We start from the raw sequence: 15206 nt of genomic DNA on the forward strand, positions 1-15206 counted from the left end.
AAAACACCAAATTCAATGGTTTGACATTACCTTAAAAAAAGAAAAATTCCAAACTGTAAAAATAGTATTCAAGGATTTGTATATGCTGATTCTAACATGGTTGAGTTGTAGCATAGGAAAATAATTAAAGCTTGGCCTGTGGAGCCAAAATGTATCCCAATTCTGCCACTTAATAGTTGTATGACCCTGAACTTATCTCTCTGTGTTCTCCTATATTAAATGAGGGTTATCTTATTTAACATGAGGGTTATATTAAGTGAGGGTTACTTATCTCTCTGTGTTCTCCTATATTAAATGAGGGTAGTAATACTACCCTATAGGGTTATGAGAAAATTACATAAGTATGCCTTCAAAGAACTTGCAATTGCTTCTGGCACATGATAGAAATTTAACAAATGTTAGTTGCTATTCATTTCCTATAGTTTTATTTTCTACTAATTCCCCTAAAGCAACAAACAATATTGCCTATGATCTTACCCAAGTGCAAGGTACCCTGTGCACAGATGTGCTCTGTGAAGGTAGGTTAGTTTTCTAAACCCAGTGTTTGACCAAAAGTAAATTTTAGGTGTACACACACACACACACACACACACACACACACACACACACAAATTCATCTCCTCTCTCCTTTTCTTCATTGCTCCATCACTATTGTTTTTACCATATTAGACTTCTGAAGTAGTCTTAAGTTAATGAAAACCTACTAAGGTGATCTGAGGTCTGGATAAAAATCCTTCAATTGCTCTATTCTCCTAGACAGTTGAACAGGTAGAGATTTTCTTGAAATTTTAATCAAATTTCATCTTCATGTGTCTCTAACATGCTAAAATTCTAATCCTTCACATTCTAATCTGAGGTTTGATGGAACTCTCAGCTTATTTTTCTAAAAAGCAAGAAGAAATGTAAGATTCTTAATGGACATAATTTTTAATTAAGAGTTAAGTGTAGAGCAGTGGCTTTAATTATATTGTTTATAAAAAACTTACGAGAAACAGGAAGTAAAAACATTCATGAAAAATCTCCAAACCACACTTTTAAAAACTGAATGACTAAATTATTTACGGATACTGAATAAATTATAAATTTTTAAGCCAGCTTTCCTCCTCAAGTCTAGTTTAGCAAAATAAATAGCTTTCTTTTTTGTTTATTTGTTTATTTGGGGGGGGGGGACGAGCAGGGGAGGGGCAGAGAGAGAGGGAGAGCTGTCAGCACGGCTGATGTAAGATTCGATCTTACATTCGATCACCATGAAATCATGACCTGAGCTGAAATCGAGTCAGATGCTGAACCTACTGAGCCACCCAAGAGACCAAAAACAAATAGATTCCTATTGGGTAAATTACATAATCTATTTACTTGTGAGTTAGTTGCCTTAATCATTCTACTTTTGCTTTTTAAACTATGGGCATGTCACAACTGCCAAAGATCTTAATAGGAAAGATAAGTTAAACAGTGCTGCTGTTCTTTTGATTTTTTGGTCCCGATTCAGCCACCACCTCAGCCATTCTACATACAGAGAACACAAAACCAAAAAGAAAGTAACCAATTTATTTTGCAAATGGGAACTGAGTTACTTACCGGTGAAATAACCAATACGGTCCTTGAACCCATCCTTAAAAGTAGATAAATGGGAAGCAACCTCAGACTAGAAAGAGAGTACAGTACCACAGACGGAGGTAAGACCAGGGGTCTGACAGTAGGAGGGAGGGTTGGAAGTCATCTTCCTGTGCCCTTTTCTCTCACTAGTAATAAGCAGACCATTATCTACCCTGTCTTTACTACCAGGGCAGAACATGATTTAATACCAACCAGAGACATTAAACACAGTTCCAAACACTTTTTTTTTTAAACTGTGCATGTCTATAGAGTTGTAGCATGCACAAAACAACACATGCAGGCAAAAAGGCTGACCACTATCTCTCACTGCCCTTTTCCCCAAATGAACTGATTACAACTAGGGAGGCAGAGGAGATGGACAGAAAAGTTCCCCAAGAAAAAGAATATATTGGTGGGAGGAGCAAATGAAAAATAATGAAGCAATGATTTTAACAAGAGATTCTCTATCCTAAGACATATATTCCTACATTGACCAAAAGAGTCCCTAGGCTCTTTCCTTTCTATCTAGATCAGTATCAATCAGATAAAGCAATTAATATTCCTGAGAGAATATTATTTCCAAGGAAGTATAAACTCACAAAAATAATATCCTAAGGAGTCCAAATGCTATGAAAAAGAACTGAAGAATCTCAGCAGGAGAGAGAATTAGTGAACCAAGCCCATCAAAAACTTAAAATAACCATAATAAATATGCTCAAAAAGATGTGAGAGGATACTGAAAACAGGAAGTCTGACCAAACATCCACAGAGAAAACAGCTAGTAATACTGAGTATAAAAATACTATGATGGAATATATACCAGGTTTGAACAGCAAAACATGTACTACAATAAATGAGCTGGAAAAGTGATGAAGGAATTCAACACGAAGGCATAATGAAAAGAAAATATGGAAAACATGAGAGATAAAAGAAGCAAAAGGGCTACATTCCTAAAACAGGAGACCCCTACAGAGGACATGATGGATTTTAAAAAGTAACAAAACAGTCTATCTTAAATAATTTTGAAAGTTACACAAAACGGATGAGTTTCTGGAAATTAAAAGACTATATATAAACACTCTTCCAATTCCCACCCGCAGACATACATACTGTATAAAGATTGGAAAAAAATAAAGTATTATTTGTAGATGATATGAATCAGACAAATCATTAAAACTCCTGAAGACAAAACACATGTATCTGTAAATGCCAAAATGAAAACAGCAACAAAACAAAAGCTCCTTGAAAGGTACAGCTCAGGGGCACCTGGGTTGCTCAGTTGGTTGAGTGTTGGTTGACTTCTGATACCGGCTCAGGTCATGATCTTGCAGTCATGAGATCAAGCCCTGCATTAGGCTCTGCACTGAGCATTGAGGCTGCTTGGAGTTTCTCTCTCTCTCTGCCCCTCCCCTGCTCCTACACATGCACTAGCAGGCTTGCACTCTCTCTTCCTCTCTAAATAAATAAAAACTTAAAAAGAGAAAGATGTAGATCATGTCTTAATGCTAGGTACAATTTTCAAATAGTCAAAGTTTAACTTGGTCACCACTCCCTCATTCCTGAAGGCCCTATCATTTCTTCTTCCTACCCTGCTCCCAACCCCCATCACCTTCTGGATCCCTCTTTTCCTATCAGGTAACAGTCAATTATTCTTCTTTAAAGTGCTAGTTCCTAAAGGTTTAATTGAGCAATTCTCAAACTTTTGGGTCTCCAGATCCCTTCACTCTCCTAGAAATTACTAAAGACTCCAAAGACCTGTTGTTTATGTAGATTATACCTACTGATATTTGCCCTATTATAAATTAATACGAGAAATTCACCATCTCAGCCAAGTGATGAAACTAACATCAGAAATGACAAATCAGGTTGACAGTATATACCCTTGACAATGATGTGATGAAATGGCATTTTACCTTTGTGGTCTCTTCCCCCAAACCCATAAGGACCAGTTTAATTAGAGAAAAACAGACAAATCTCAATTGAAGGACACCGTGCAAAATATCTATACCAGTACTCCTGAAAATTGTCAAGGTCATCACAAACAAGGAAATCATAGCCAAGAGGACCCTGAGCAGACATGACTACTAAATATTATGTGTTATTCCAGATGGGATCCTGGAACAGAAAAGGACACTAGGTAAAAACTAAGGAAATCTAAATCAAGTATGGACTTTAATTAATAATGTGTCAATCTAGATTCATTAATTATATCAAATGTACAATAAATGGGTTAATAATAGAGGAAATTGGGTACAAAGTACATGGGGACTACAATTTTTCTGTATGCCTAAAACTATTCTAAAAAATAAAGTTTATTTTAAAAAAACTGGTTAAGAAAAGAATTAAACTAAGAAAACCTGAAGACTAAGAATACACAAGCACACACTCCATTTCACTAGCCAGCAGATTATGACCTCATCACCTCACATAGTCTCTGGAAAAGTACACCATATACTCATGACAGAATGAGAAAAAGGGCAAATAAAATCAAATACCATTGTATTACTCAAAAAATTATTCTAATATCACAAACTTTCTGAAAGGGTCTTGAGGAGTTTCATAGTCATGTAAACATACTTGGACAAGTTCTCCAAACATAAAGGAAATACAAAAGATTGCTGGGTTAGAATTCTGCTAATGTACTGTGTAGATCACTGTTTATTTTTCTTTTTCAAAGATAACTCTTTCTCTGACTCCCATTAGTTTATTACAGTTCCATTATATCTGCAAATTTTTCACATTATTCAAGCTTCTAATAAGTACAAGAATACTTAGCAAATAAAAAAAAGATATAATAAGAATCTAAGCATTCATACAATAAGAAATAACTAAGTGAGGGGCACCTGGGTGGCTCAGTTGTTAAGCATCTGACTTTGGCTCAGGTCATGATCTTGTGGTGAGTTAGAGCCCCACATCCGGCTCTGTGCTGACAGCTGAGAGCCTAGAGCCTGCTTTGGATTCTGTGTCTCCCTCTCTCTGCCCCTCCCCCATGCATACTCTGTCTCTCAAAATGAATAAATGTTAAAAAAAAAAAAAAAGAAAGAAAAAAAAATAACTGAGTCATATTTTCCCCACTCGGGAAGTTCAAACATTACAAATATTTAAGTACTAATTTGTAACTTTCATAAGTTAAAGAAGATAATAAAGCATAAAGTATACTTATCAAATTGTTTTATCCTTTTAAAAACTGTCTCCTTTTAGAAGTTTCAATAAAGTTGTAAAATGGCAAAAAGATTCATAGTCTAGAAGACAAAATACCTAACAAAATATAGGTTGGCTAGTTTGTTTGCTTGAAAAGTATGGACTAGGAGCGCCTGGGTGGGTCAGTCACTAAGCCTCAGAATTTGGCTCAGGTCATGATCTCACTGTTCGGGAGTTCAAGCCCCACGTGCAGCGCTGTAGGGCGTGGAGCCTGCTTCTGAGTCTGAGTCTGTGTCTGTGTATGTGTGTGTGTGTCTCTCTCTCTCTCTCTCTGCCCTTCCCCCACTCACACTCTGTCTCTCTGCCCTTCCCCTACTCACTCTCTCTCTCTCTCAAAAGTAAGCATTAAAAAAAATTAATCAAAAAAAAAAGTATGGATGAGTCACAGTTATTCTCTCGAGCCCCCATTTTTGTAAACCAGTTAGGATATTAATTTATACCTTAGTGAATTAACATATCTAGGCAATGATCATCAATGGCTGCTATTAATACAAGAAGAATGACTGACATCATATGCCTCCTGATGGTAACACACAATACTCTTAATGTATTCTTGTCAAAAAAAAAAAAAAATTGAACCTGAATTTGAAGAAGCCGTTCATTCTAATGACCAATTTGCAACAAACATAAGAGACTGATTAACACATGAAATAATCACCATAGGGGAAATCCACATTGTGGGTAATTTAACAAGACAAACTACCTTATTTATGTATTTCAATAAGTTGAAAAGGAAAAGTTAAAAAGAGATGCAAGGGAAACTTAAAAGATTAAAAAAATCTCAGTGACTTATCAACCAAGTCCAACATAAAAATTATAAAAAAATATTTAGGAGACAATCAGGAAAGTTTAAGCATCGATTAGTTATGTGACTAAAGAATTACTCATTTTTAGGATTCTAATGTTGTTTATGGTTGAAGTTTAAAGAAAAGTCTTTAGATTTTAGAGATACATACTGAAATACTTACAAATGAAATGATTTGTCCATTATTTGCTCCAAAAAAAATATGGAGTGGGAAGGTGGGACTATAGATGAAACAAAACTGACCTGAAATAATAATTGTTGAAGTGATGGGTACATGAGGATTCATTATATTAGTCCATCCTTTTCTAAATATATTTGAAATTTTCTATAATAAAAAGTTCAAGATAACACCATTCATGAATGTGTAATTAAAATACAAATTCTTATACTTAGCGAGCAGCTATTGGAAAGAGACAGAGCTATATTAATATGAGAGAGAATGAGTATGTACATGACCAACTGGTGACTAAAATTTCTAGTAATTTTATTACTTCATAGAAGAAGATCTCTGGCCAACTAATCTTTGACAAAGCAGGAAGGAACATCCAGTGGGGGGTAAAAAAACAGTCTCTTCAGCAAATGGTATTGAGAAAACTGTGCATCAACATGCAGAAGAATGAACCTGGACCACTTTCTTACACCATACACAAAAATAAACTCAAAATGAATGAAAGACCTAAATGTAAGACAGAAAACCATAAAAATCCTAGAGGAGAAAACAGGCAACCACCTCTTTGACCTTGGCTGCAGCAACTTCTTATATGACATATATCCGGAGGCAAGGGATGAATGAAGCAAAAGCAAAAGCAAAAATGAACTACTGGGACCTCATCAAGATAAAAGTCTTCTGCACAGCAAAGGAAACAATCAGCAAAACTAAAAGGCAACTAACAGAATGAGAGAAGATATTTGCAAATGACGTATCAGATAAAGGCTTAGTATCCAAAATCTATAAAGGACTGAACAAACCCAACACTCAAAAACAAATAATCCAGTGAAGAAATGGCAAAAGACATAAATAGACACTTTTCCAAAGAAGACATCCAGATGGCTAGCAGACACACGCAAAGGTGCTCAACATCACTCATCATCAGGGAAATACAAATTAAAACCACAATGAGATACCACTCACACCTGTCAGAATGGCTAAGTTAACAACTTGGGCAACAGATGTTGGCAAGGATGTGGAGAAAGGGGAATGCTTTTGCCCTAATGGGAATGCAAACTGGTGCAGCTATTCTGGAGAACAGTATGGAGGTTCCTCAAAAAATTAAAATCAGAACTACCCAAGGCCCAGCAATTGCACTACTAGGTATTTATCCAATGGATTAAAAAAAAAATGCTGATTCGAAGGGGCACATGTACCCCAATGTTTAGAGCAGCACTATCGACAACAGCCAAAGTAAGGAAAGAGCCCAAATGTCCACCAGCTGATGAATGGATAAAGAAGATGTGGTGTATATATACACAATGGAGTATATTACTCGGCAATCAAAAAGAATGAAATCTTGCCATTTGCAACAACATGGATGGCACTAAAGTGTATTATGCTAAGCAAAATCAGAGAAAGACAAGTACAGGATTTCACTCATATGTGGAATTTAAGAAACAAAAGAGATGAACATAGGGGAAGGGAAGCAAAAACAAGAAAAACAGAGGGAGGCAAACCATAGAGTCTCTTATACAGAGAACAAACTGAGGGTTGCTGGAGGGGTGTCAGATGTGGAGGTGGGATAGATGATGGCCATTAAGGAGCGCACTTGTTGGGATGAGCACTGGGTGTTATATGTAAGTGATGAATCACTAAATTGAATCACTAAATGAATCCTGAAGTCATTATTACACTATATGCTAACTGGGATTTAAATAAAATTTTAAAAATTAAAAAAAAAGTTTACTAATATTTTAAAAACCAGTGCATGCAATTTTTAAGAACACTAGTAACTCATACTGACATGCTGCTCATATTTTCAAAGAACTTTCCGGTTTCACTAGATCATACTGTCCCTATCAAGTAGTCAGAATGAGTATGCCTGCCTATATATTTTTCTATTGTAGTAGAATATTTGCCTCAACATTTTAGGAAGAAAAACTGAGATTCTGAGAAAGTATAAAGCCAAAATTACTGAATAGCCTAGGCTTTTTTCAATGTTTTATTGCCTCTCCTGCCTTGTATTTACCTTTTTGGAGAGAAGGGTTAATATAGCTAGTTATATCAACAGTAGTAGCTTTTATTTATTGGATATTTATAATGTCTCTGACTTTATAATAGGCACTTTATAGATATCTTATCTCAATTATAACTTAAAACAACTCTAGAAGGTAGATATTACTATCACCTTTATATAATAGATGAAAAAACTGAAAACCTGGAGAATTTAATTAATTACCCAAGTTATACAACTAAGCAACCGAGGTTAGATTTTAACATGCAGCTAAATGTCTACAGAGCCCATGTTCTTATCCACTTCTCCTAGATCTAATCAGTAACCAGCTCAGGCTGTGCAGTTCAAAGGTGATATTTTATAAATAGGTAATTCAAAAGTAACTCTCAAGATTAGTTTCAAAAACAGAATATTTCAGTAGTTTACAATGAAATTATTGGTAGTATTACAATGAAATTATTGGTAGTATTCTCCCTAAAATAAGCTACAATATTTCACAGAAACTTAATGAAGACAAAGAAAATTGTCTCTTTGCTTTTTAAATATCTTGCTCAAACCTCTCAGTATCAACAGGAATTAGATTAAAAATGAATAAAACTTTATTAATACAGCACCAGTGTTCAGTACAGAACTTAATACTACCTGTTTAGATATTAGTTTAAAAGATAACAAATTTAAAGCAATTCTATTCAGAAAGACAGGTACGGAGTCAACACATTAGTGGCAAAGTACTCAGAGACACCTCTTAAGCTGTGAGCTCTTAGAGAAGATAATTAACCTCCAGCTTAGAGCCCATTTCTCTATCTATAAAAGTAAGGATAAACAAATACCTACCTTTAATGGCTGTTGTGAGGATAGTCTGACAAAGTATATACTTAGAGAATAGCAACTGTTGTTACTACTGGCATTTTTATTATCACTAAGAGATTAAAAATATTTCAGCTAAAAGAAGTTAAGAAAGCCCATTAGTTTTAAATAAAATATTTATGGCAAAGTAAACACGTTCTAAGAGAAGGCTTTAATCTTAACTTTTTGCTGAAATCATAGCAAAAATAAAATAAGCTACCATCAGTTTTCCTTTTATAATCGCTGTGATAATAACCTTCATAAAACAAATTACTTCCAGGTCCATTTTATTTTCTATTAACAAATTATTTTAAAGTTTAACTTTTTTTGACCCTTTAAGAAACTAAAACAAGTTTAAACCAGAAATCCAAAAAAGGCTGGGAACAAAGTAACACAAGTAAACAAAAGTGCATTTTGCTATCAATCATTAGACTATTCTTACATTTGAGCCTGAACGAAGGACATTCACTAAATTAAAATTTATAAACATCTCAATATACTAGTGACTTTCAATTCCACAGCAATATGAAACACAGAAAAATCGGCCTCTGCGTTAACCCAAAGAACCTACCGTCCCAAGGGCTGGAACCAAGTCAATATAAGTAAGCAGAGAAAGATATAGGACAGAAATATCAGAAAACTGCGTTATGCTTCAATAAGTTTTAAAATATGTCATTTTCATATGAGCATAGGAGTTAAAGTGTTATTTTAAAATTCTTTTAAGTTTGTTTTAAATACATTTTTAAAATAAAACGATGGCTTGTATCAAACACTTTACAGCTAGATGATAGTACCTTATTATGCTGTATTTGAACCACTCACCGAAGTTTGATCAGGTTCTCCATCAGCCAAACCTGCATCCATAGTGAAAGAAGGTAAGTTTACGCTTCTCTTTCCATTAATCTTTAGCCATCCTGTAAATATGGAAATCCTAGAAGAAAAAAATTACATGTATTAGGACTAGTATAAAACTGTGATAAATGAGAAAAAAAAAGGAGTAAGTATTTTAGGAGAGAGAAATTATTTTAGGCTGAGGTAATTGGGAAATCCAATAATGGGAAAAACAGATTTTGACATGGGCCTTGAAGAATGGTGAAGGTTCAGAGAAAAATGGAAGAAGGACAGACAATATTCCAAGTGAAGAGGCATAGCAAGAGCAAGGTTACAGGCATAAGACTGTTCAATGTTTAAAAAGATGTTTAAATCTACTTTACAATTAAGGAAATAAAATGTTCTTTTTTCATGATTATACTGGCAAAAACTTTTAAAAAGTGTGCTAATATCCAACACTGACAAGAATGTAGGAAAACAGGTATTCTCATACTTGTGTGAGAATATAAATCATAACAATTTTTAGAAAGATAATTTAAAATATGTACACTTTAATCCAGTAATTTAGAGGCTAATAATTATGCCATATGTATTTGTTTATATAAATGCACAAAGATATATAAATACATCCAACAAAGTAACAGATATGATGAGAAGAACTGGAACAACCTTAATGTCAATCATTAGGAGTTTGCTTAAATTATACTATATACATACAATGGAACATCATGCCAGCAACTTCTAAAAATGAAGAAGGTGTTTTTACATACTCTTTATGTATTTACTTCATATAGAAAGAAGGCCACATTAGGTGTAAAAGGCAAATTACAGAACATTATTGATAAAATACTCTGCATTTTCCCAATTTTACAATGAACATGTATTACTTCATAGTTATTTTTATTTTGAAAGTCTTACAAGCATGTCTTTATCACAAGTCTTTTTCTTCCGAACTTTGTAAACAAAATCTCCAAGTTGAAGTCTTTTTTTTTTTTAATGTGTATTTATTTTGAGAGAGAGAGCAAGCACAAATGGGAGAGGGGTAGAGAGGGAGAGAGAGAATCCCAAGCAGACACCATGCTGTCAGTGTAAAGCCTGATGCGGGGCTCAGATCTCACCAAATGCGAGATCATAACCTGAGCCAAAATCAAGAGCCCAATCAAGATGCTCAACCGATTGGGCTACCCGTGTGCCCCCAAGCTGAACTCTTATCATATAAAACTACATATATTCAAAAGCCTCTAATAAACTCTCTAATAATTCTTCCTTAAAAGAGCTAACGAAACCAAAATCAACAACTCAGCAGAATTCTAGACATTTCTTGAAGTTCTAAAATCATTTTGTTTCTGCAAGTATAAAAAAGCTTCACTGAAGTGTAAATGCTGGTGAAAATACTTCTTAACTGGGCTTTGGAGGGCTGTCATTTGGTTTCTTTCATATAAACAATACAATTAGCCCAAGCTAAGTGAACTTGCAGTTTATAAACCTTAAGTATACTTCCCCACTATATGTATTACAATGCACCATAATTATTTATTCTCATGATCTAATTCTCTTCAGGGACAAAGACTGCATTTTACTGATCTGTCTACCCAGTGCTGGTTCAAGGCAGACATTTCATAAACATTTGTTGCACTAAACTGTCACTTCAATTACCTGTATGAATAAAAAATAATCCAAAACAGATACAAAAATTATTTATGTCTATGTGATGCACACTATAATTCATATTTGAATACTGACACACATATTCTAGAAATTGGCAATATTAAAAACAAAACGATAAGACACCCACTGGAAGCTTCAACTTCAAAAATATTTTACTGGGGAGCCGGGGTGGCCCAGTCAGTTAAGTGTCCAACTTCAGCTCAGGTAATGATCTCACAGTTCGTGGGTTTGAGCCCGCATCAGGCTCTGTGCTGACAGCTCAGAGCCCACAGCCTGCTTTGGATTCTGTGTCTCCCTCTCTCTCTCTGACCCTCCCCTGCTCATGCTCTGTCTGTTCTGTCTCTCTCTCTCTCAAAAATAAGTAAATATAAATTTTTTTTAATTTTACCAATTTTTTCATCTTATCCATTCCATTCTAAGGATTCCTTTATTACTAGACATTATATTAGGCAACTTAAAATGCATCAATGAAGGCGTTCCCCTCTACTTGGTAGATGGGATACTGCCTGATTCATAAATCATTTAATAAAGCCAATTAGATCTATAAAATAAAATTAAAATAGAGATGCCCAGGTGGCTTAGTCAGTTGAGCATCTGACTTCAGCTCAGGTCATGATCTCACAGTTCGTGAGTTCAAGTCCCACATCAAGTTTTGCACTTAAACTGCAGAGCCTGCTTTGGATTCTCTGTCTCCCTCTCTCTCTCTGCCCCTCCCCCACTCTCTCTCTCAAACATATATATTTTTAAAAATTATGTAAAATAAAAATACATCAAAAAACAAAACAAAGCCCTACTCTCATGGAGCTTATATACTAGGAGACAAAACAATAAATACAATAAATTAAAAGTTATATGTTAGAAAGTGAGCTATGAGGAGAGGCTTGGTGGCTCAGTCAGCCAAGCATCCAACTCTTGATTTTGGCTCAGGTCATGATCTCACGATTGTGAGATCACGCCCTGCATCAGGCTCCAAGCTGGGTGTGGAGTCTTCCTGGGATTCATATTCTCTCTTTCTCTCTTTCTCCCTCTCTCTCTCTCTCTCTCCTTCTGCCCCTGCCCTTCTCTGGCGCACTCTCGCTCTCTCTCTCTCTCTCTCTCTCTCTCACACACACACACACACAAGCACGCGCACGCTCTCTCCCTCTCTCCCTCAAAAAAGGAAAAAAAAAAAAAAAGGTGATACTAGGAGAAAAAAATAAAGCAGGCTAAGAAAAACCAGGGAGGAAAGGGTTACAATTTTAAGTCAGATATTTATGGAAGGTCTCATTGAAAAGATGACATTTGACCGAAGATTTGAAGTAGGGAGGAAAATAGCCACGTAGATATCTGAAAAAGAGTTTTCAGGTCAGAGGAAATAGCCAGTGCAAATGTTGTAAGTGACTAACTTGTAAGTCTGAGGAAAAGCAAGAAAACCATGTGGCTAGAACAATGTGAGCAAAGGGAATAAAGAGCAGCAAGAGATATGATCACAGAGGTAAGGCCTGAAGGACTGAAAAGATGGCCATCAGACAAGAAGAAGACAGATGGGAGAGTAAGGTTTTTTTTTACTTTGGGGGAATTTGGGAGGGGGTAAACAGGTGTTTGGTTTGGGGCATGTTAAGTTTGAGAGGTCTATTTGATATTCAAGTGGGTATGTTGAGCAAGCAGTTGGAAAAAATATAGCACCATGAAGATTCAGATAGCAAAATGAGGGGTAAAGTTTTTGAACACGTTTAGTTTTTAAAGACATCAATGTATTCTTGGTATCAGGTATGTGATAAATGTTTGTTGGCCTGTGAATAGCATATAGATACTATACTTCTCAAATGGCTTTTTTAAACCAGTATTTGGTTTTGCAGTAAGTTTATAATGAGGAGATTTGATTCCATGAGGAGTATTTTATACTTTAGCAATAGGCAGCTCTCGAAAGCTTTATGAAAACAAAACAGTAACAAAACCATACATGACAGGGAATATGTAAAACAGAAGTCACAAAATGTAAGGCAACTGGCTGTGGCTTTGGTTCTTCTTTCCAAACCAGTATTTCAAAATGTATACATAACAATGGAGTTTTAAGACTAGTCCTAACACTATGGAAAATGTGGCAACACCGAGGAATGACTGATTACAGCTGAGCAGCAGCCAACTACTTGACACAGGTAAACATTCTCCAGTTTGCACCCACCTCTCACACAATATTTGCATCTGTACTTTTCATTGCTTCCCTCATTTTTTGCTACCTGCCTAGGTTCTGTAAGTGCTTGAGTTCTGACCACTCATTTAAGGTAACCTGTACAGAATCTTTGCTAACACAAAGAAACACATTCAATAACATACACAACTGCTTTTAGTAGAGCAATTTTATAAGCTCCCATTTTGGATTTCTTCTATCAGCCACCATCCTTTCTGTGACTAAGTTTTCTACCTATGCTTTCTGAGCTATCCCTTCTAGTACTTAATGATAGTAAAAGCCTTTACTTATATATCAAGAACTTGTCCTGTCAGTCCTTCTGCTTGTCCCCAATGCTCAAACCTCACTGATTGTTAAAAAGGCCTTTCTCAGTCCTACCTCCCTAAAAGCTACCCTCCTCTATTTTACCTCCATTGGAAATTTTCTTAAATATTCATGCTTCATTTCCTCTATTTCGTTCCCCTGACTTCATGCCTACATGTATTATGTTGGTTCTACACCTAGGTTAATCTGAAGCACAGATGTATGTGCATATATGTGTGTGTTGTACGTATAGCTTTTGATGATTTTAATTAATGTTTTCTTGACTTTATCCCAATTTATGATTAAAACAAATACTATGCCTTCCTTGACCATCACTGCCTGGAAATATGAATTTCCTGCCAATATAATTTTCACTTAACTGTACCTTCCCATGCTATATTAAATAAAAGGGCAACAATGGATATCCTTGTCTTGTTGCTGATCTTAGGGGGAAAGCTTTCAGCTTTTCACCACCAAACAAGATGTTAGCTGTGGGCTTGTCATATATGGCCTTTATTATACTGAGGTACATTCCCTCTATATCTGCATGTTGAGATTAAACGGATGCTGAACTTTGTCAAACACTTTTTCTGCATCTATGGAAATGACCATATGATTTGTATACTGGAGTTTATTAATATGGTATATCACAGTGACTGATTTGTAGATGTTAAACCATTCTTGCAGCCCTAGAATAAACCCACTTGATGATAGTGTATGATCCTTGTGATGTATTATTTCAGTTTGCTAATATTTTTTTGAGGATTTTTGCATCTATGTTCATCAGGGATATTGGCCTGTAATTTTTTCTTGTGGCATCTTTGTCTGGTTTTGGTATCAGGGCAATGCTGGCCATATAAAATGAATTTGGGGAAGAGTCCTCTCCCATACTTTGGAAGAGTTTGAGAAGGATTGACATTAACTCTTCTTTGAATGTTTGGCAGAATATACAAATGAAGCCATCTGATCTTGGACTTTTGTTGGTAGGAAGTTTTTAAATCACTAATTTGATCTCTTTACTAGCAACTGATCTGTTCAGATATTCTATTTCATTAGGATTTAGTCTTGGTAGCTTGTATATTTTTAGAAATGTATTCATTTTTTTTTTCTAGATCGTCCAATTTGTTGGCATATAATTATAATTGTTCCTGGTAGTCTCTTACAATCCTTTGTATTTCTGTGGTGTCAGTTGTAATTTCTCCTCTTTCATTTCTAATTTTATTTATTTGAGTCCTTTTTTTTCTTAGTAAGTTTAGCTAAAGGCTTGCCAATTTTGTTGATCTTTTCAAAGATGCAGCTCTTAGTTTCAATGATCTTTTCTACTGTCTTTTTAGTCTCCATTTCATTATTTCTGCCCTAATCTGTTAGTTCCTTCCTTCTACTAGTTTTGGGCTTACTTTGTTCTTTTTCTGTTTCCTTAAGTGTAAAGTTAGGTTGTTTATATGAGATTTTTTCTTATTTCTTCAGTGAGGCGTTTATCACTATGAACTTCTCTCTTGGAATGACTTGCTGCATCCCACAAATTTTGGTATATTTCTGTTTTCGTTTCTCTTAGGTATTTTTTAATTAAAAAAATTTTTTTAAATATGTATTTATTTTAGAGAGAGAGAGAGAGAGAAAG

At 35.2% G+C, this 15206-nt stretch overlaps 1 protein-coding gene across 11 annotated transcripts in view; it reads right to left on the reverse strand.

Moving 5' to 3' along the window:
• Window positions 1-15206, reverse strand: part of OSBPL8 (oxysterol binding protein like 8) — a 153969-nt gene that overhangs the window by 95452 nt on the left and 43311 nt on the right. For 7 of the 11 annotated variants that reach the window (XM_053226509.1, XM_053226511.1, XM_027071206.2 and 4 more), the window contains one exon: window positions 9436-9544. In XM_053226509.1, coding sequence (XP_053082484.1) covers window positions 9436-9477 — 42 coding nt within the window. In that variant the 5' untranslated portion in view covers window positions 9478-9544. Of the gene's footprint in view, window positions 1-8601; window positions 9397-9435; window positions 9545-15206 lie in introns of those variants that run through there. The other 4 variants (XM_053226514.1, XM_053226513.1, XM_053226512.1 and 1 more) reach the window with 2 other exon arrangements.

This window comes from Acinonyx jubatus, chromosome B4, assembly GCF_027475565.1.
Source record: "Acinonyx jubatus isolate Ajub_Pintada_27869175 chromosome B4, VMU_Ajub_asm_v1.0, whole genome shotgun sequence".
NCBI lineage: Eukaryota > Metazoa > Chordata > Mammalia > Carnivora > Felidae > Acinonyx > Acinonyx jubatus.